This window comes from Tachysurus vachellii, chromosome 3 (assembly GCF_030014155.1).
Source record: "Tachysurus vachellii isolate PV-2020 chromosome 3, HZAU_Pvac_v1, whole genome shotgun sequence".
Taxonomy (NCBI): Eukaryota; Metazoa; Chordata; class Actinopteri; order Siluriformes; family Bagridae; genus Tachysurus; species Tachysurus vachellii.
In genome coordinates, this window is record NC_083462.1 from 5,139,664 (window position 1) to 5,162,090 (window position 22,427).

The window sequence follows — 22,427 nt, forward strand, 5'->3', positions numbered from 1 at the left end:
TAATATTGTTGTGTAATCTCGTTCTCTCACACTCCTTCACTCTTACTCAGCCTGTGCAGCCGTGGGAGCACAGAACGTTCCCCCTGGACGTGGATCCGGTGCAGGATCACGATCATCACATGAGTCCAGGCAGCAATCGAACCGCACGACGGATTTCGGGCTGCAGGAGCGGCTCCAGGTCCGAGTGCGAGGGCGAGCCTCCATCACCGCTGCCTGAGGACACGAGCCGGCACAGGAACAACTCACTCAGACACACACACTGCTGAAACCTTCTGTACAGACTCGTCTCTCTCTTTCTCACACACACACACACACACACACACACACACACACACACACACCCCTCTCCAGCTCCAGAGCAGATTAAACCTCCTGCTGTTTGATATTCAAACATCGCTTAAATCTTTCACAGTTTTCAGTGAATTTGTTAAGTTGAAGATTGGATCCCAGTAGAGACGACTTCCTTTTTGTTTGTTTGTTCTTTTGTTTTTGTTTTGTTGTTTTTGGGTCACTGGTAATCAAAAGGTGGTGGCCGATAAGAGGCGGAAAGCAGGAAACCGGAGTCTCGGTGGTGTCCTAAATCGCTCATGTGCACTTGATTTGCATCGGAACGGACTGAAGCGATCGACAGCTAGCGGGTTGACCTCAAGCTCCCTATTATACTGATTTAGGTACAACCCAAATACGCACATAAACGCCTGACTATCAGGCATGTTGTTATTATTATAATTATTATTATTATTCATTTATTATTTCTTTCAGCACTTCTCTCTGTTCATTCTCAGTGTCTTTAATATTCGGGGCCAGCTTTAACTAAACTCTAGGATTAATCAGCTTTGTGTGGTTGATCGCTGGAGGATTAGCAGCAGGTCGAGCATTTACTCTAAGTTCATATACATGTAGGATGAGTTGCGTGGGAAGTTTTTTTATTATTAAAAAAAAAAAAAAGAAAAGTAAAAAAAAACCCCCATGATCACGCATCAGCGCTCCGAGGTGTTTCATTTGTATTTCTGCCGTAACTTGTACGTGCAATTTCCCCACCTGAGAACGAATCGATCGCAGCACTTAATCCCAGGCGCTTTTTTTTAAACCCTGCTGCCTGAATGCTTGAAATAAGTAGCGCAGGAGGACGTTTATGGGCTCGAGCGTTCTTCTAATCTGTATTTGCACTCTGATGCTCAGCACTCTTCTGCTCTCTGTCCATCATTCCATCGCAGCGACGCGCTCGTGCGGCACTTATATATTAACCCTTACATTATATTCTACACAGTGAAGCAGGATTTACGATTACAGGATAGTTTCACCAATAAAGAGAGAAAAAATTACAACCCTACTACAAAAACTGCACCTTTTTCTCCTTTAATCTCCATCAGATTGATCGATGTTGTGGCTCTTCATCACGACTCCTCTATGGTTCTTTTTGTTGTAACTTTGAATCTCTGTGATCGGCTCACGACGTTTGTGTTCGTCTGAAACGTCTCACGTTTAAGGGGCGTGGCCAAGCGAGGGACCCCACCCACCTAAGAGACTAGGGGCGGGGCTAAAACTCTAAAAGCGCACAAAATGTCGATCTGTATAAACCTACAGGTGTCGCGCTCCTGTGGCGAGATACAGATGTATAGTTTGTTAAAAAGATTTGATTATGCGAAATAAAAAATGTGCAATTTTTCTTTTTTTTTTTTACGTATTCATGTACAATCTATTCAGAAAAGGAAATGACATCGATGTAATTAGTTCTAAATCCTCACTGTCAGAGATTTGAGATTTTAGCTTTTTTTGCTAATTAGCACACAGAGCCACAACCTTGTTAATGTTCCTCATCCTGAAGCTTCACTACGTCTCATTTCGCCTCTGGGCCCACAAGCTTTCTGTGTTACTCGGATACGATCGCCTTCGCACCTCGTACCGTCGCATTTCTCACTTTCTTGTTAATTTCTGCTTTTCCATCCACTGGACTGTCTGTAATTCCGGTTGTTTCACCACGAGAGTGTTTTACACTCGCATCTGTCTTTGCGTTATTATATGCCCTTGTTAACCAGCAGGTTTTTCCATTACGCGTGCACGCGTGTGTGTATATGAGAGAGAGAGAGAGAGAGAGAGATCGAACACCATGAATAAAGAATATTAGCTACTGCTCTGTTTTCTCCGTTCTCTTCCCCTGAGTAATAAACACACCTCCCTGAAGGCGATGGTCCACTGACCTGTTCGTTGGTTCCATGTGATTAGCGTTGAGGAGCCGGTGTCTTCATGTGCGAGATATTTTCCTACACTCAGTTTCCACCATGGTGAATTTGACTGGAGTTTGGGGGGAGGGAGGGATTGGGTGGGAGGAGTCTGGTGTATCATTTAGCATGTAATAGTTTGTATTATAAATAAAAGAAGAGTATATTTTGTAAATACATTATTTGATTCTTTACCGTGTTTGATTTTTTGAGGCTGTCTGTAGCTGTCTTGATTGTATAGCGAGAAGACGCATACAAAAAAAAAATATTTAACAACTTTCTTTACGGAAATAAAGGTGTATGGATAATTGGCCAATCTGACAGCGTTTGTGCTTCTCAAAATTAAAAGTGAATTATATTGTATCGTTCTTGTGTGTGATGCTTTTTATTTCATGGTTAAATAAGGCTTAAAATGAAACCCAGCGAAAACAAATCTGATTATTTAAGAGTTCGGACCCGTGTCACGTGATCAGGCCGCTCGGGTAAGTGACCCTTTAGCGGATCTAGACGAGATCATGAAGGTAAACTTGCCATCATGTGCAGCTCCAGCTGTGATGTTACAGGAAATGTCCCTCAGTTCAGGACCTCATCAATCTAATAAAATATCTAATAACATTTAATAAGTCAAGACGAGTTCTCCAGAGGGAACAACTGCTTATTTGTCTGTTGTATTATTTATAGGAAGTTAACTGCATCGAAATAATAGAGGCCACAAGACATTAATAAATTGATTAGAGAATGTGTGCTGAATGTAATCACTAACATGGTCAAATATCTGGCGCCCTCTAGTGGTTAGATTCAGTACATAGTCTGTAAACCAACCACCAAGTAAAAATGTATTGTGGCCTTTAACAAGTAGATTTCAATCCATCCAGCTATTTATTTCAGAGTGTGAGTTATACAGAGGCTGCCAAACATTCTATATATTATAAACACAGCCACTAATCTGTCCAGATGAAGACCAGAAGACAACTTAGACTCAGGACATTACACCAACCAGGAGGATCTGTGAGGTAAGTGTGTGTAAATACAGTGTTGTGACTTTAACAGTGTTTAAAGTATAAAGTAGAGGTGTGTTCTTCTGACCAAAGACTTTATATATTACAGATTGTAGAATTGTCTGTAACGTCTTTGCAATAGACACACAATGAGAAATTTGTTCACTCAGAGTCTGAAACTGAAACACACACAGATGAGGACATGTGAAAAATAGACAGAGAGAGAGAGAGAGGGAAGGGGGTTTAATACCGACTTTATTTCCAAATTCAGGTTCACAGCAGCGAGAGTGAGTGTAAAGAAACTGATAAAACACACAAGTACAGTAAAGACAATCACAACTGTTAAGTTCAGAGTGGACTGGAAAACCGCATCACAGCTTCAGAGAGAGAGAATGAGTGGGAGAGAGGGAGAGATAGAGACAGGGAGCGAGACCGAGAGATGGAGAGATAGTGAGAGAGACAGTGAGAGATGGAGAAACAGAGAGATGAAGAGAGAGATGGAGAGACAGTGAAAGAGGGAGAGACAGAGGGAGAGACAGTGAGAGGGACTGAGAGACAGAGAGGGAGAGAGAGAGAGAGAGCGCAAGAGAGAGACAGAGAGTCTGAGAGACAGTGAGAGAGACTGAGAGAGAGGGAGAGACAGTAAGAGAGAGGGACAGTGATAGAGACTGAGAGACAGAGAGAGAGAGACATAGAGAGAGGGAGAGACAGTGAGAGGGAGAGACAGAGAGAGGGAGAGACAGAGAGAGGGACTGAGAGACAGAGAGAGAGAGAGACTGTTCTGTGTCGAGTTCACACAACCAAATCCAGCAGCCTGCTTTACACGTCATGTGTAGATATAAACACTCTTTCTTCATAACCACATTTTAATAATAATAATAAGGAGCAGGTGATTCAGACGGCCTACAGAATTATCTCTGCTTCTAAGATTTTGGGCTTTAACGATTCTCTCCACAAAACACAAGCAATTAAAATGTTTCAAGCCTAAAGAGATGATCATTTTTGGCTTTTTTCACTCAGTTCCTCAGGTGATCTGAGGACTCGTTGGCACCATCAATCGTTCTAAAAGCAAGATAAGTTTTTCCCTTTATAAGATTTTTTATTTTAGTGCTCATACATAAAATACGCAGAGCTTTGAAGACATGTTCAGTATCTCAGGTTTGCTTCTTATTTATTTATATATATTTTTTTATTTATTTCTTTTAAGCTCGAGCTACAGGATAACAGCAACCACATGACAGAAGAATTTAAGCCTCCGGTTTATCGGTCACATTTAATCTCAAAACATCAAACCTCCATTTCCGGTCACTTTAACCGTGTGAACCGTCAAGAGGGAAAGAAGAAGCGACTCGCGGTAACGTCGAATGATTAGTTTGACTTTTTTTTTTAAACTTTTTTAAAGAAAAGGTCGAGGTGCAGTGAAGATATAAAAAAGGTAATAAATATCAGGAAATAAAAACAGTAAAGATGTTGTTCATCTCTAACACGGCTCACGTCTACAGGAACGCTATTAAATGCTTCGTTTTTGGATTTTTGCATGATTTTCTTTTGTTCTCAGGTTGTTTTCGTGTGAAGAGGAGTTCGGTGGGTTGAGTTAGACTGCAGGTGATGAGTTGTAGCAGATTTGTCTTTAATCAAGGCATCATTTAGAACAGGTTTATAGCAGCGCTGCATGTTTTCTGTTGCGTTTTCTTTCCCTAAATCAAATCCTCAGCCGTCACTATTTACATCGATCAGAGTTTTAGTGAGCGAGGAAAAGGGAGGCACTTTTTTATTTTTTTTTACTCTCACTCACACGTCATTATCTTTATCACTACTGATTATTTATTAAGAATTGTTACGTTACTCTAGCGTGTTCTCGGACATGGTGAAACCGGACATGTGAAGGCGGATAACGAGGCGTGTGTTTGTAGGAATATTTAAGTGAAAACGTGCTGCTGTCAGGGCTAGTGTAGCCAGGGCTCTGAACATCCTGTAAATCCTCTCATTGCTGTTTAGTCTTTATTCTCATGTCGTCTCTGTGTGTTTATTCTCTTCGCTGTCACCTATGGAGTTGTCAATGTCACCGATCAGTTAGGACAAGTTTGGTGTTTGAAGGTAACTGCTGGAGCTACAAGAAGAAACCTCCAGCCACCTGTTTGTCTGAATAAATCCCACTTCATTTGGCTCTGTGATACAGTACAGACGTGTGAGCTCAGGTTGGAGGGTTGACAGCGCTGTACTCAGAGTGGGTTACACTGTTGGAAACCGTGTCTTTAGATGACTTGTGTGTGATGGTTTATTTTTTAGATGGTGGCTACAAGCTTCCATTACTCATTACTTGTTAGCTACATTAGCAATCTGCAGACACCAAAACCAGCAGGAAAGAGGAAACTATTGGCCAGTATGTTCTCTAAGGCTTGAGCTTCAAATTTCGAGAGGATTAAAGATGTGTTTTGTTAATAATCACATGAATTGTGATCTACTCAGGTGTTATTTGTCATATTTATACACACACAATGAGGAATGTGTTTATTAGAGCAGCTCACCAGCAGCGCAAGGCTCAGCACTAATGTTCAGGACGTGGATGTTACTCAGCACAGTACTGTGATTAGTTTCTGATTAATCGTAATGGGTTACTGATTATAACATATTTAGTATTAAGCTGTGTGTGTGTGTGTGTGTGTGTGTTACGTTACAGTACAGCAGAATGCACAGATGCTCATTTGAGGCTGAAGACAAGCAAATTACACAGTAAAGATTCACACACTCAGAATCGTATTCATTTTTCCCCCTACTTAATTCTAACGAGTGTATAAACTCTACAGAAAGCGCAGACCCTTTATCACAGACCCGAACCCTGTAGAAGAAACGTCTAGTCTTCTGTTTTACTCGTCAGGTCCTTGAACAGAAGCAGGATGTTTCCAGTGAGGTACTATGAAACTCTTTCTTTTAATGTGTTAAGTGTTTTATGTTCAGCTCAACTGTACACTGCAGAAGTGTCGAGTCAGCAAGTGAAAATATCTCCAATATAGATAAATCAAATAAATGTGTATATATGTTAATATATTTATATTGGCAAACATAATTTTTAATTTTATTTATTCATTCATTCATCTTCTACCGCTTATCCGAACTGCCTCGGGTCACGGGGAGCCTGTGCCTATCTCAGGCGTCATCGGGCATCAAGGCAGGATACACCCTGGACGGAGTGCCAACCCATCGCACGGCACACACACACACACTCATTCACTCACGCAATCACACACTACGGACAATTTTCCAGAGATGCCAATCAACCTACCATGCATGTCTTTGGACCGGGGGAGGAAACCGGAGTACCCGGAGGAAACCCCCGAGGCACGGGGAGAACATGCAAACTCCACACACACAAGGTGGAGGCGGGAATCGAACCCCCAACCCTGGAGGTGTGAGGAGAACGGGCTAACCACTAAGCCACCGTGCCCCTTAACTTTATTTATATGTTATAAATGTATATAGTAATGCATGTAAATGCCCGTCTAAAAACAGGATGAAATAATCTGATTTATAATAATTATTATATAAAATATTGCACACACTCGTCTACATTCGAGATATCTGCACTTGCTAAGATTCTTTGCAGTGAAACAGAAGACTGAAAAAAAGCTTTCTCTTTGTGTCCTGACTCGTTACTGTGACGTTGAGGAAGGAGGCGGGGTTATCAGTGACTTAAACACATACACATAAACTGTCAATCATTCCAGATTCACATGTCCATTTGTTCTGCCGTTTGGAGAAAAGAAAGAAGAGTTTTTTAGCATCTTTTATCAGAGTGATGGCACGTAGAGCTCCTAAGCTGTAAAGTTTGGCAGGTCTGCTATCATGGTAATGGCTTTTGTGATACCGCTAGTCAGCCTACGATATGAAAAGATACACAACTATTTATTTATTTATTTATTTATTTGATTGTGATCCTTGAGCACTTTGACCTCAGTACAAATTTCCTGTTTCTTCACACCTTGTTAGCTTATAAATTTACACTAGTCGATCCACTGTGAAATTAGCATATTATAATAACTAATCTAAACCCTAACAACGGTCCTGTTTAATTGCAAAGCTTCAGCCTTATAAAACGCTGAGCTGATCTGAGAGTGTGTGTGTAGTTTGTGTAGTCTGACAGCATGATAATGCTGGGTAATTGTCAGTATGCCAAAAAACTGTTACATCGATCTTGAAAAATTCAGAGTTAAATACGGTCTCAATGATTCCTGCTAACTCGTTTTGGCTTGTTGTCTCCCTCACAGTCCAATTTCAGGTAGTATTTATTAAAATATTTAAAAAAAAAACAAATACAAATCCGTACTAGTCTAAGTGAACTGAATTAATAAAGGCAGATGAGAGGGAAGCTTTCACAATAAGGCAACTAAGCAGAGAGAGAGAGAGAGAGACGGAAAAGTCGGCGTATGGTATAAAGTGGACTTTCTAGCATTGTAGATGGGCTTCTACGTGCTGTGACTGATTAAACAAATCAATACAGCAGCGTACGAGTCCAATTAATCAGACAGAACAGGACAATAACGTTATCAATAATCAGTCCCTTGTAATCAAGAACCAAAATTCATGAAGAAATCCAGCAAGCACCTTTTTTTTTTTTTTTTTTTTTTTTTTTTTAAACAGACTGAGGTGATATGCTCGATTTTTTTTATTTTTTTATGAGGTTTTTTTAATTGACAGGTTACAGCCTTGTGTTTCTTGGTGTGGAGGTGATCGAGGGAGCCGCAGCAGGAAGTGGACTCACAGGCCCTGTTTAGCGAGTGAGGCGGTCACCTGGTCTGCGAGTGTAGAGAGCTGCGGAGATTCGCTCATGTTGATGCTGCCGGAGGAGGAGACTTTGCTGAGAGGGCGGGGTGAACCCTCTCCAGACATGCAGGGGGATTTAACCACGATGTCCGCGCCGTGGTCAGTGCGAGCTTTCGCCTGCTCGCGGAACATCAGCTTATGAGACTCAATCTGGTGGAGAAGACGACGAGACAGAATTACAGGAAAAACAATTACAGAAATTACAGAAACTCTGTACTGGACTAAATGAGGAAATATAAATCTATAGCTATGTTTATTAAAGTATGTACTGTTAATACACAAAGACAGGATAGAAGACAATCTGAAACATCTGCACCGATGACGTTCTACTTCTGTTCTGCTCACACACCACTGCTGCTGCACTGATCCTATTTAATCTCAGCTTGTTTTTGCAACAACAAATTCCCTCCAGAAAGTGGGACGACAACCGATTTGTGGGTAAATATTGTATGTGTGGATACCGTGTCGATGTGTGTTTTCTCCCTCGTGAAGTTTGTCATTTTATTGAGAGGTTCCTGAGTAAGGGCTGCAGCTCTGTCTGTTAAATATAACTTCACCAAATCACTAAATGATTTTATTTCAGTCCCTGTACACGAGTTGTTACTATAGCAATGGCGATGTGCTAGAAGACGTGGATTATAAATACAGACGTAAATCTAAAGCTGTGATTTGAAGCAGAAGTTGAGTTACAGACAATTACACCACCGCCTTATTATCAATCCAGGTCCAGACCTCATCACTGCTCCTGTTCTGTTCATTCTTGTTTTAAATGTCACTGAGTGTGTGTGTGTGTGTGTGTGTGTGTGTGTGTGTTAGCTGCCTCTGTAAAGAATCAGCATCATCTGTCTTCTGTTTATATTAAAGCCTGAAATGTTCATAGAATTGTATTTATTTGGGGTATATTTGGGTAAATAAATCGTGATTCTGGACGTAGCTTCTGTCCTGCAGCACCAGGTTTGACTGCTGATGGAGTTTAATGAGGAGAAATGCCTCAGTGGCTCGTACACTTACTGGAGTGGTTCGGCTTTAGGGCACTGACTTCCCCGTGCAGGGGGTCAGAGGGTGTGTCCCCATTTGAGTGGAGGGAGGCACACGAAGGCCCCGACTCTGCTTCCTTCCCCTTCTCTCTCTAAGGCCATGGAAACAGTCACCACAGGGGGTTGGGGTTACAATCAAAGTGAAACATGATGTCAATAAAATGAAAAAGAACAGAAACACAAACATGACGAGCCAATGAAAGGTGAAGGGATTTAAAAAAACGCTGAGTGATGAAGCAGGGAATTGATGAGAAAAAGGCAGGAAGTGAACAAAAAGAATAACAATGAAAACAAAGGAGAAAAGAGAGGAAGGACACTACAGATGGACACAGGTGAGAAAGTGTGTGCGTGTGTGTGTGTGTGTGTGTGTGTGTGTGCGCGTGTGTTAGAGAGAAGAGCAAGGAAAGCAAGACTCCACACAGCTCACTGCGCCAATAAACTCATTTACATTTACGGCATTTAACAGACGTCCTTATCGAGAGTGATGTACAACAGTGCTTTAAGTCTCTATCGATGAACACATTAACACTGGTACACTAGGGTACAGACCTAGATTTGGCTCTGTGTGTGTGTGTGTGTGTGTGTGTGTGTGTGTGTGATATCCATTTCTATTTATTTATTAATTCTGGGTATCATCTGATCCTGTGGTCTACACATTGATCTGTGCAGTGATCCCTCAGGGCTCCTGTGAACTTCACTGGAGTTAATAAACTGCTGGTACGACCCATAAGACCACTGCAGGGATTTAAACCCAGGGGAAGTGAAGGGGTGGAAAGTCGATGTTAGAGAGATCTGGACCGCAGCCCGAGACGTTTAAGACGAGTGATGGAGATTTACAGAAAACTCCTACGTTAGAGGAGGAGACGTGATGTGAAGTATTAGCACTGACAGACGATTAGCATGTGTCTTTTGTTAGTTACAGCTCTAGTTGTTAGTATGGATTTACACCAGTGTAACATCAGGGAATCAAAACCATCACGGATTATTTTTCATGTGATTAATCTGACTGTGAGTCTTGTTTATTTTCTTTATTAGTTAAGCGTGTAAACAGGAGCTTACCTTCTTGGCCCCGCCTCCGGCCACGTGGCCAATGTTCTCCAGAGATCCCACTTTCGACTGAGCTTTAAACTCCAGCTTCTCTGATTTAATCTCGATGTTTCCGCCACCTGCAGGCAAAAATGTGCAGCGCTTCAATAAACAAACAAACAAACAAACAAACAAACCAACCAACCAATCGAACCTCACACAGATCTAAATATCTGTTATAATACACTAACTTTGTGTATGAAGTAAACACCCAGAACATGACATGCAAATGCAGGTCTAGATTTACTGATATTTTCTGTAGCTGATCTACTGCAACAACAACAACAAACATGTTTACTGATAAGGAAAGCGTTCATGCAACTACACATGTCAATCCATGTAAATACATCTGAAGTGATGAGTGTGAAAGCACTTTTACCTGGTTTATGGTGAATGTTAGCCTTCGAGCCGCACTTTGCCTGCACGTTGCTCAGATCCAACTTTTTGTGCACAATTTGAACCTGGACACAATGAGAGACAGACAGAACAGGATGCAGAGAGTCAGAGACGCAGAGATGAACAAACTGATGCTGCCAGGATACGAGGAACAATATAGAGAGAGAGAGAGAGAGAGAGAGAGAGAGAGGGAGGGAGGGAGGGAGACAGGAGGGAGAGAGAGAGAGAGAGAGGAGAGAGAGAGAGAGAGAGAGAGAGGGAGGGAGAGAGAGAGAGAGAGAGAGAGAGAGAGAGAGAGAGAGAGAGAGAGAGAGAGAGGGAGGGAGACAGGAGAGAGAGAGAGGGAGGGAGAGAGAGAGAGAGAGAGAGCGAGAGAGAGAGAGAGAGAGGGAGGGAGAGAGAGAGAGAGAGAGAGAGAGAGAGAGAGAGAGAGGAGAGAGAGAGAGAGGGAGGGAGAGAGAGAGGGAGGGAGAGACAGGAGAGCGAGAGAGAGAGAAAGAGAGAGACAGGAGAGAGAGAGAGAGAGAGAGAGAGAGAGAGAGAGAGAGAGAGAGAGAGAGAGAGAGAGAGAGAGAGAGGGAGGGAGAGAGAGAGACAGGAGAGAGAGAGAGAGAGAGAGAGAGAGAGAGAGAGAGAGAGAGAGAGAGAGAGAGAGGGAGGGAGGGAGAGAGAGAGAGAGAGAGAGAGAGAGAGAGAGAGAGAGAGAGAGAGAGAGAGAGAGAGGGAGAGGGAGGGAGAGAGAGAGAGAGAGAGAGAACTTCATGCCTTAAGAACACCTTAAAGAACAAAGCAAAAGGCTTCTCCTGCATGATGCATGAATCTGATGGTTAAGGGGGAAAATGTGTCCATTGTGTAAAATCCAGCAGTTCCATGTACAATAACTGGCACCAAGTCCTCCATGCTGCTGTTTGTCAAAGAAAAAAGGTAATAAATTCTGGTTCAGGAAACAATCTGGGATGATATGTCTGAACACTGGATTTCACCCACATCAGTAAGTCTATTAGATAAACCTAAAGTTGTCTACATAACAAAAAAAACGGAGCTCTGATCAGGAATGATATCGTCTCTGGTGCTGCTCCTAGACTTCACAACAGGAAAAGGTCCAGCTTCTTATTAACAACAGTCACACAGAGAGGCAGAGGAAATGCAAGAGAGCATTAAGCCAACAGCTGGACAAACGTTTGTGGAGCTGCTGCTCTAAGGGCAAAGGTTGGAGTTTGAAGCACATGTCTGAGGCACATTGGCACATTGGCACATTGGCACATGTCTGAGGCACATTGGCCTGCTGCATAAACACTTTTACAAAGGAGGGAGCTTGATTACTCACATTGCCACCTCCTGGAGTGTGCTTGAGGTTGGCTTTGGAGCCACACTTTGCCTGCACGCTGCTCAGATCCATCTTCTTGTCAAGGATGTGCACCTAAGAAGTAAAGTAAGAAGATTGACACATGCCTAGCTGAGGGCTTCCTGGCTGCTGGGGACTGGCATGTGGCTGGTTCCCAGACTTGTAGGTGTGGAATGGAATGGGGCTGCATTCAGGGAGGTAGAATTCACTATTCCATAACTACAGGGAGACATTTCCTCTGCCACTCTTTTCCAGGTGTACAGAAAAGGGTTTTTATTCAAATCACAGATTAAACATCTGGTCTCGCTGGACTCACCTTACCACCCCCAGGCTGGTGTTTGATGTTCTCAGTGGAACCGATCTTGGATTTGACATTCTTCAGATCAGGCATGGGTGCGACAGGGGCGATCGGGGCACGAGATCTGAGAGAGCCGGGGGATTTGGGTGGAGTGCGCACCACAGCTATCTTCTTCACCTGCTGTCCAGGTGTGCTGCAGCGACTGGCCGGAGATTTCGGGGTGGCAGGGCTGCTGCAGCCGCTACGATCAGGAGTCTTAGGAGGTTCGACTGTGGGAAAGTCATGAAAATAAGTCATTCTGAATAAAATATATCACATATCTTAATATATAATGGATAACGCAATTAGAAAGATTTGGATTTGGAGGTTAGGTTTATGTTTCTGGGATTACTTCTAATCCTGTTTCCTATCACTGTAACCACCTTTTGGGCCTTGAGATTGAATTCTATTGGATAAATTTACAGATTGTTGCCACAGCTTAATTGTCACAAAATGGCAATAAATGAATGTAATAATTGGATATTCTTCCACTCAGTTCATTTGTCTTATTTATTAAAGTCTTTCGGTTTGATTTCGGTGACGTCACTGAACAGCACTCTGTCCAGCACTTTCCTACATCATAGCTAGATACGCACATCACAAACTCTAATCTACATCCACACTGGCACTATTTTTAACATTCTCCCCCTTTTCTCTGTGCACTACAACAATTTAACAGAAACTGGGTGGAGTCTATCTTTATTCTTCACTACAGGAACTCAAGTGAGATAACCTATAATAATAAAATGCAACTCACCAGGGATTTTGGTGCCAATACCCTGAGGTTTAGTCTTCGTCTTAGCATCGCCGGGCTACGTATGAAATAAAAATAAAAGTAAAATCAGTATGTTGTATGAATTTTTTTGCTTTTGTTTAGCATTTTTGGAGATAAACAGAACTGATGAATTTCTTCTCTGGCCCATCTGAGGTTTGTGATTTCCAGCTTACTTTAAATAACGTTCTTTAAAAAAGCTCACAAACAGCATCAATGAGCCATTTAAATCTTCGCTGTCCTACAGAGCAGAGAGGTGGACAGGCCAGTGTAAGGTCACGATGTTGTGATTACTCACTGTGGCTCTGGACTCCTGGGTTCCTACAGTGTGTGGTTTAGAGTTTAGAGACGCGGCACTGGCTGAGGCACAAACTGGGACAGACTGAGAAGCGGAGGTGGAGGTATGTTTAGATGGGGGTACTGGGATTGATGAGGCTCGCTTTTTGGTGGAGGTGAGTCTAGCTTTGTCTGCTTTGGATGTGGAAGGGGTCTTTTTTGTGTCATTGAGAATGAGAGGGAACACAAAAAAAAAGAGTTAAAACAAGGTGAATTGAACAAAACATAATCAGAGAACTTAAAGTTATGAATAAGACAAGGAGAAAATTATAGAGAGTGCAATTAAGACTTAAACCAAAAACAATGGACAACAAAAGTGGTTAAGGTATAAAGAATAAGTGGTTATAAAGAAAAAGACTCTCATTCTCAGAGCTTCACGTTTTACCTTTTAGCTTTTAAGGTGTCACTGACACACATCAGCATCATCCCTCTCTCAGAATGACAAGCAATGCTGATTTGCTGACTTCCTTGTTTCTCTTTATCTATTGTCCAGTTCCGAGCCTTAATTCTTCTGTTGTCGTGCCATCGCACCCACTGCACCCTAACGCGTTCACCAGCACGTTACATTATGAGTCTGATCCAAGGTTCAAGCTCTACAGTACAAGTACAGATTTGAGCTAGATATTACAAGGGTAGTGGAAAACCCTTAGACAAGATGACTTGACAAAACCTGGTGTTTATTAAGCTACGTACAGTATATAGTAATTAACCTCCAGCCTGAACCATAACTTTTATTAGCTCTAACCTTCTCGGCATCTTTATCTGTTTTATTTTCTGCCTAGGACATTTTATTAGCTTGGGACTGCTGATCAGACTCGTCCTGTTCGAGTGTCTGTAGACTTTCTATGTGTGTTTAAGGGAATCAGATATAACATAACTCACAGGATAAATAACTGACACTATTCTGCAGACAATTTGAGTTACAAGCTGATCGATAAGAAGTGTGAAATCTGCCGGAAATCATAAGCAGTGAAGTTTGAGTTGGAAGCCAAAGTAAAATCTGGGGCTTGATGAAATGATGCGAGTCTGAGAAGTTCCGGTTGTATGGATTTGCTCTAGGATTTGATGCCAACTTACAGATTCCACATTTAACGGGTTAAAGATTTCTTTAATGTGAATCTGTAATATAATACATTACTCTAAACAGTACCTGTTATAAACACAACGTACACAAACCACCTGCACTGTACCTTTTTATCAGCTGCTGCTGCTCCGGACTTGGCTGTTTATAGAGAGAATAAGCAGAATAATAAGTCCAAGTGAATTTTATCAACACTGAGTTCAAGTTAAAGCTCATGATGTAGAAAAAGTATAAAAAATGACTTGAACTCTGCAAGGCCAAACTAATTACAAAGTGCAGTTAGGTTAATAGTGTATTTAATGATATGCTTTAAACCCTGGCTGTAATTCTGATGACCTAGAAAACATGAATCCAGTGGCATGATTTCTGTCTGTCAGATTTGATTAAATGAAAACTTACTTTGGAAAATTTACTTTACTTTGGGAAAGTTACAATGAAAACCTTCCACTAAGACTTAAAGTATTTCTAGACCTATTATAATTACATAATTTCATAGAATCCGTGGAAAAATTGTAATTCGCAATATAATTGCGCAGTGGATCTGCCCTACTTTCTTCTTTTCAGACTTATGATAATATATTTCTAGACCAGAAATGAGCTCCGCACAAAATTACACAGCTCTGCCCTTTTCCTTATAAGGTAACTTATTAATATATATATTGCATCAACCAATAGGAGGCTGTAGAAATGTTTACGAATGTTATGGAAAATCTTGGTTCAAGAACAAAGTTCAGAAAAACCTCTTGCTAGCCTATATTTTAAACCTAGCCTGCCTTTGCTGGTCGATATTACGCTTAGCACTAAGATCAATTTGAAGTAACACAAATTCATACAGTTCACAGAAGTCGATAAATGACTTGATACTGAAGTCTGTTAAATTGTGAATTAGACAAGATAATGTGTCTGTATGTGTGTCGAGGGAAGGATGTGAGCCGCATAATACGTTAACGATTGTCAGTGATGCACCACAGTCAACAATCATGCACAAGGGACATGCAAACAGGAGGGTACAGTGAAAACAGTGCCAGCAACACAAAAAAGGCTCAGAGTTAGTCACAGACACCAACTACAGTCACGGAAGGGAAGGAAAGACAGACCACAAAGATTCACATATAGAGAGAGAGAGAGAGAGATTTAATGGCTACAAGCAGTCCGTTTCTTCAACCGAACACTCGTTTTGACTGGTGGTGTACGTTTATCAGAAAGGGTGCTGCTTAGCATAGCTTAGCTACTTGACAATAAAAAGGAAGATCTGTGGAAGAAAGAAAGAAAGAAAGTGGTTTATAGGGGGTTGAGGAAAGGAAGAAAAAACAGACCTTTGGATGGGGCGCTTGATTTTCGCACCGGCGCAGCATCTTTTGAGGGGACTTTCTCGAGTTTTGGGGTGGATTTTGGGGCAGGGGTTGCCGTGGCTGTAGTAATAGGCTTCTTTGCTTTTTTAATGGCAGCATCTTTAACGGGTACTGTTTTTTTTGGTGCTGCTTTAATTGGCTCTGGAGGACTTGATTCAACAGCATCAACTTCAAATTCAGCAACAGTTGCTGCTGTTTCTTCTGGTTGGGCAACAGGCTCAGCACTCTGTGTGGCTTCAACAGTAGCAATGAGATCTTCATCAGTTGTGTCCAGATACTTCTCTGGTTTGTCCTCTTTAGAATCCTCAAGTTGGGTGTCTGCTGCTGACTCCATCTTGGGTACTATGATCTCCTGCTGAGCTGTAGGAATACTGATCACTTCTAGGTCCTGTTCTTCCACGGCTTCATAATCTTGGGCTTCAATCTGGTGGTCAGAGAGCAGTGAATCCTGGGTTTGATCAGGAGCAGTACTAGGGGAGAAAGGGGAACCAGGGTCAGCCCTGCAGGAGTCGGGACTTTTGCTCTCTGGAGGAGTCTTGTCAGAGCCATTTTCCCAGCGGTCAGGGGTTCCCTGCTGAACAAGCTCGGATTCGGTGTAGTCAAATGACAGGCCTCGTTTCTTTGCTTCATCAGGAGTCATCTGTGGTTGGAATAGAGTTTCACAGGGCTTAATGACAAAGTCTTCATCTTTCTGTGGCGACGCATCTGAGATACCAGTGCTGTGGACTGGAGGAACTACTTCTGATTCCTCTTGTACTTCTTCTTCCTCTACATCTCTTTCTTGCTCCTCCTGTTGATCTATGTTTGAATGAATCTTGGGTGTGGCAGGACTCTCCACTAACTCTTCCTCAGAATCAGATATTAAAGCTTTGCTCTTTTCCTCTTTACTTTGCTTCTCAACTTCCTCTTCCTCTCTCTCATCTTGAAAACCACTGGGACTGTGTTTTCCAACCATCTCCTCCGAAGGACTCATCTTCAACTGGCTTTCAATGCTCAGCACCTCTGACCCTAAACCATCAGCCAGAGCAGCTTGTGATGCTTGTGGGGACATGGGTGACTGCTGTGGACCAACAGACCCAGCCATGTCCCCGTTCAAACTCTCCTCTTCCCTGTCCACAGACGCCACGCTGCTTCTACCACTGTGTGGTGGAGCGAGCCCCTCTGGTGTTAAAGTATCTAATGAGCAGGAGGTAGAGCGATAGGAACAGCCACAGACAACACTGCGGGATTAGCAACACACCAAGACGGAAAACAAAGGCACCAAGAAACCAAGGATTCAAAGTCATACTGACCAGAAAAAAGGGCCGATATATAAAACAAAGGAGAACGAAAAAGATTCTTGCCAATAATTCAGTCAGGACACAATTGAACATTCATTTCTTTGGAACTTAACACTTTCGAGCTGTGGGCACTTTTATAATAAGCAGTGTTTGCTAATTTTTGGCATGACTTAAAGCACCAGTAGGGAATAGCTGAAACAGCTTCATGGCTTTGAATGAATACTGAGTTTAAAATACTACTAATCAGATCTCTTAGGTCCTGCTGGGCAAAAATACTATTTAATTACACATCTGTAATGTAAAAATATTTACATGCACTTATCCTACAAATGACAAAACCACCACAGATTACCAAAAATGCTCTGAAATATATAATGAATCTATTGGTGATTGAATCCATTCTATTCCTGATTGGGACTTTAAGTACAAATAGCAAATGCTAGACTGCATGGACAGCAAGAGAACCGGGGAACACTACAGTGGCAGAAATGTGGTTTAATGGCTTATAAAAGTACCTCACAACTCGTTCACAGTATAAAACTTCCAAACCAAAACAATTTGAGTTGAAAGTTGAAAACACAACAGAGAAAACAAAAGCAAAGCCAACATATAACTACATGTACAATATACCCACAGTGACCAACAGCATCTCTGTCACTTGCACCATGTGAAAAGCTTTGTGGGAACATGACTTGAGATGGTGATGAATTGTCCGGCTTTGGTGCAGGAGATATGTTATGTTGTGTTTTTTTATTGTCAGACCGCTCGGTGCAGAGCGGATAGTTTTTCATCCAGTCCAGAATCTGATGTTATGCTGCATTTTTACAGCACGTATGTACAGGAGGAATCATTACGTACGTAACTAAACACGGCAACTTAATTGCTTTTCTTAGAATCAACGTCTGTACTTTATAAGGCCTGCCAATCGGAGCCCATTGAATAGAGAATAAAGGCTAATACTGAACCGCCACGTGCATGTGGTAGCAGTTGAGATGGAGGAGCTGAGAATGAATGCTAGTGAGAGACTGAATTATGTGTCATATACAGTAGACATCTGTTTCCTTCAAAGCTAACCACTGAGGATGGAAAACGAGACTGTAAGCCCAGCATACCTTCGCCTGCTGTCCCTGGTGCAGCTATCCATCAGGTCATGGAAATGACACATAGGGAAAAAGAACGACAGGAAGGAAACAGTTAAATGGTCCAGAAGTGAAACTTGATTGATTAGTTACAATATTTACAGTGCTGCAGAATTCTGGATTTTGATTGGACAGCAGTTCCAGGTGAAAGACAAATCACAGGTTTATATGTACTGTATGTACTTTGTTCTAATCCTTTATAGTTTCTATAGTAACCACTTTTACAGGTACTGGAATGTAGATACTCCAGATAAACAGATAAATATATCAAGGGAGAAGATGTTTATTGAAGGAGTCTCCAGTGTCAGCACTTTGTTACACTGGCAGGTAAAGCTGGAGAAACACAGGATCATTTCATTTCATTTAATATAATTTCCATTCCACTCAGATGTATACGCCGAGCTAAGAGCTATTAAGGCCAGAGACCTGCTAGCATCAGCAACAAGCTCTATATCATTAAATATTTAAAACTTGCGTAATAGTGCTCAGATTTTTCTCATTAGTGTCCAACAAGCTCCAGCCATAGGATGCGAGGGATCTAATGGTCCAAAGTCCATTATCTTTAACAGACTTGATTGCTAGCCTTACCAAGATTGATGTGATTGCTCTAACAGAAGACACACTGAGTTTCCTCACCCAACAAGGCTTTTTCACTTTGCACTATGACAGCAGGATTTAACCGTCATTGATCATAGTGTCAGATGGTCACTCAACATGTATCGCTAACCTCATGCTCCAGAGAGACATTACTCTGACCCATTAGCCATTAAAGTCATAAAATTCACTTCTGAGGACTGTCCAGGAAACCACTAGACAGTAACAATACTCTTAACCCTTGCATTATCGCCTTAAATAATTATAATCACATAAATCTCTATCTCTCCTTTCTCTCTTTCCTTCTTCCACCTATTTCCTTTCTCCTCCCTTTCTTACAGTGTGTCTCCTCTTTTCTCTCTCCTCCTTCATACCTATTTTCTCCCTCTTATTCTCTGGCTCTTTCCCTCTTCCACCTTTGTTCTTTCTCCTCCCTCGCTTTCCCTCTCCCTCCTCTTCTCTCTCTCCCTCTTTCCCTCTCCCTCCTCTTCTCTCTCTCCCTCTCTCTCCCTCTCCCACTCTTCTCTCTCTCCCTCTCTTTCCCTCTCCCTCCTCTTCTCTCTCTCCCTCTCCCCCTCTTCTTTCTCTCCCTCTTTCCCTCTCCCTCCTCTTCTCTCTCTCCCTCACTTTCCCTCTCCCACTCTTCTCTCTCTCCCTCTCTTTCCCTCTCCCTCCTCTTCTCTCTCTCCCTCTCCCCCTCTTCTTTCTCTCCCTCTCTTTCCCTCACCCTTCTCTTCTCTCTTTCCCTCTTCCTCATTTTTCTCTCTCTTCTGCAGTCTATCTTTTCAGTGTCATAAAATATATTTACAGCTTCACCTCTGACTACAAAGTGCTGACACTGGAGACTCAAAACATTTTTCATGTTACAGAAAACGAATTATCATCTAACGACCAATCAGAATGAAGAATTCCGCAGAACTGTCATAGAAGCGAAATTAGCTAAAGACAAAGCTTAGACATTTTCACTTGATATATAATTCGTTGCCGTGATCAAATTCAAATGACAAGCTTTCCAGAAAACGCAACTGAAATGAAAGCAACGAGTGATTGCTAGAAATGCGTAAGCAGCTCCAGAGGGATAACATTTGTAATGTGATCATCCCATTAAACATGGAAGAAAAGTGGATCACATATAATACTGTGATAAAAAGTTGAGGGAGATGTTGTGAGTACTGTTTATTTGTGTTCCAGTGCTGGTCAGAAAGCCTGGATGGACAAAGGAGACCAACTAGAAATACCATCTGTTTCATATCACGTTACCTTTTACATCTATCACCACAACCACCCAATAACAAAAAAAACGATAGCGGTCCTTTATTTAATTCATTTGTCCATCCTCTGGAAGGGAAAAGCTGGGTTAAAACAGACGTGAAGCCAAACTGAAGACTGAAGCAGCAGGGTTAAAGAGGTGAGCTGTGATGAAGCTAAGAAAAGAGAACAGCTCAGGAAAGGAGGGAGGCAGCTGGATAAAGCTGTGATTTATTTCACAACGGCATACCAGACACCACATCCTCATGACCGGAGGCAGCTTTAGGCTCTGTACCCTCGGTTACGTCGTCTCGAGAGGTCGGTTCAGGCTTTGACTCCTCTGTCTCTTCTGTGAGAGGATGCTCATCTTGGAAAGTCGCAAATGAAATGATGCTTCAGTTACATTTACTCATTTGATAACGTGTTTTACAAACTGACTACTTACATGCTGTGTTTAAGGCAAAAATGCCATATGGGGCATCTTTTGTGCAGAAAATAAATAAATAAATAAATAAATAAATAATGAAACAGAAAAAAAGATCTAGTTAGAATCAGCTAGCTAATTAGCCTTGCTTGGTGTCTAGCTTAGACTTATTATCATCAGTGATGCAGATGAAATAAATATTTGTCTTTACTGTAACTTTGGAGGAAGAGAAATAAGCTAATTTTGTGTGATAACTGAACTGGATGCGACCACATTTAAAGCAAGAGCTGTTATTTTTTAGCTATGTTGGAATGCAGGATCATATAATAATAATAATAATAATAACAATAATAATAATAATAATAATAATAATAATAATAATAATAATAATAAAAAATTCACTCACTCATTTTTTTTTTTTTTACAGAATCTTTCTCTCTGTTTTTACTCTTTTGTTCCTCAGCCTGTAAGCTGATTGGTTAGAACATGAAAATCTTGAACATATAAAGGCCTTTACTTGGGACTCGAGCAAATTCGAGCAAACTGCAGAACTGAGCAGTCGATGCACTTTTGTCAATCAGGGCAAATGGAGATTTTAAAGAACCTGATATTTCAGGCTTAACACCTTTTTTCTTTTTAGTCTGATCAAATGTTTCAGTATAAAGTTTATGTGCTGCAGGAGCACACTGTTCTAACCCTCTGCCTTTATTCTCTCCTCCTTTTATTCTTTCACGATCTTCTTTTTCTTTTAATTGGCTTGTCACATCGTTCACTTGTTTCATCTCTTTTTTTCCTTGCTTTTTCTATCATGGCTTGTGTCATTTTCAGAGGAAATGAAATTGAAATGCAGATCAGTTTATAATCTAAAAATATAATAAAATAATAATAAATAATCTAGAAAAGTAGAGTAAACAATTTAAAACAGATGTATATAGTGATGTTACTAAAGCATATGGTAGAAATCACAGTGGAGGTGAGGAACGATAACTCGGGGCTATTACATGTAAAATACGTATAGAAATGCTTTCAGTTCTGCATTGATAGTCAAGCTCTTACTTATTTCTTTCTTTTTAGAATTGCACACAGATTAATATATTGTGTTGTTATATACTTTTCCCCTCCATATATTAATACAAGTCATCTAAGTAAATCACCTTTACGCCCCTTTACTCAGATCGTGGCCCCAAAACTGATCTCAAATCTGCAGGAATTTAATGAATCTACTGTTTAAGCTTCACAGGAACCCAGATGTACTGTTGGGATTACAGTAAACACACGGACATCATGGCATCAACAAACATGGCGTTTTGTGTTTATAACGGCTTGATGAGCTGATGGTGTTGTTGATGGTGTCTTGGAGAGCAGGTTTTAGTAGAGAACAGGTTTCTCTCTCCTTACATGCAGCCTGAGCTATCAAAACAAAAACCAAACGCATCGCAGATGAAATATACTCATGAATCTTGGGAATTGTCCCTAGAACAGTTTGGCATTTTAATTTTTGTAAACAATCCCAATATGTACATGATGGACCCCACTTACTCCTTTTCAGCCAAAACATTCTGCAATCTGGCATCAAAACTTGCTTCTTTATTCATATATGCAAAAAAAACATATGATGTCTGAGCTGAACACTTAGGATGTTCAGGGAAGCCTGCTTAGGGTTGCAAAATTCCGGGAATTTTCAAGGCTGGAAACTTTCCATGGGAAAAGTCTTATATTAGTATTAGTTTTTTCTAGAAAAGGTTAATATATATTAACGGGAATATATGGGAATTAACGAGAATATATGGGAATTAATGGGAATATATGGAAATAAACTGGGAATTTTAAACAAATGCAGAGTTACCTATAAAAAGGAACTTAAATGTAGTTAAAAAAAATCTTGCAGCATAATTGTGTTTAAAACAATAAGATTTAATGCAATTTAAGTTGATTTTGTACCCTGTATTCCTCGGTCAC

The 22,427-nt window shown here is 41.2% G+C and overlaps 2 protein-coding genes across 5 annotated transcripts in view; one reads left to right on the forward strand and one right to left on the reverse strand.

Moving 5' to 3' along the window:
- Positions 1–2,585, forward strand: part of kansl1b (KAT8 regulatory NSL complex subunit 1b) — a 52,994-nt gene extending 50,409 nt beyond the window's left edge. For both annotated transcript variants that reach the window (XM_060865463.1, XM_060865462.1), the window contains exon 15: positions 51–2,585. In XM_060865463.1, the coding sequence (XP_060721446.1) occupies positions 51–266 (216 nt within the window). In that variant the 3' untranslated portion in view covers positions 267–2,585. The remainder of the gene's footprint in view (positions 1–50) is intronic.
- An 873-nt stretch (positions 2,586–3,458) lies between these two features.
- Positions 3,459–22,427, reverse strand: part of maptb (microtubule-associated protein tau b) — a 33,038-nt gene continuing 14,069 nt past the window's right edge. Inside the window, exons 3-13 of one of the 3 annotated variants that reach the window (XM_060865472.1) lie at positions 20,295–20,411; positions 18,176–18,199; positions 15,748–16,959; positions 14,541–14,572; positions 13,313–13,504; positions 13,000–13,054; positions 12,222–12,472; positions 11,888–11,980; positions 10,544–10,625; positions 10,138–10,244; positions 3,459–8,191 (exon numbers count right to left, since the gene is read on the reverse strand). In XM_060865472.1, the coding sequence (XP_060721455.1) occupies positions 7,976–8,191; positions 10,138–10,244; positions 10,544–10,625; positions 11,888–11,980; positions 12,222–12,472; positions 13,000–13,054; positions 13,313–13,504; positions 14,541–14,572; positions 15,748–16,959; positions 18,176–18,199; positions 20,295–20,411 (2,381 nt within the window). In that variant the 3' untranslated portion in view covers positions 3,459–7,975. Of the gene's footprint in view, positions 8,192–9,052; positions 9,171–10,137; positions 10,245–10,543; positions 10,626–11,887; positions 11,981–12,221; positions 12,473–12,999; positions 13,055–13,312; positions 13,505–14,540; positions 14,573–15,747; positions 18,140–18,175; positions 18,200–20,294; positions 20,412–22,427 lie in introns of those variants that run through there. The other 2 variants (XM_060865469.1, XM_060865471.1) reach the window with 2 other exon arrangements.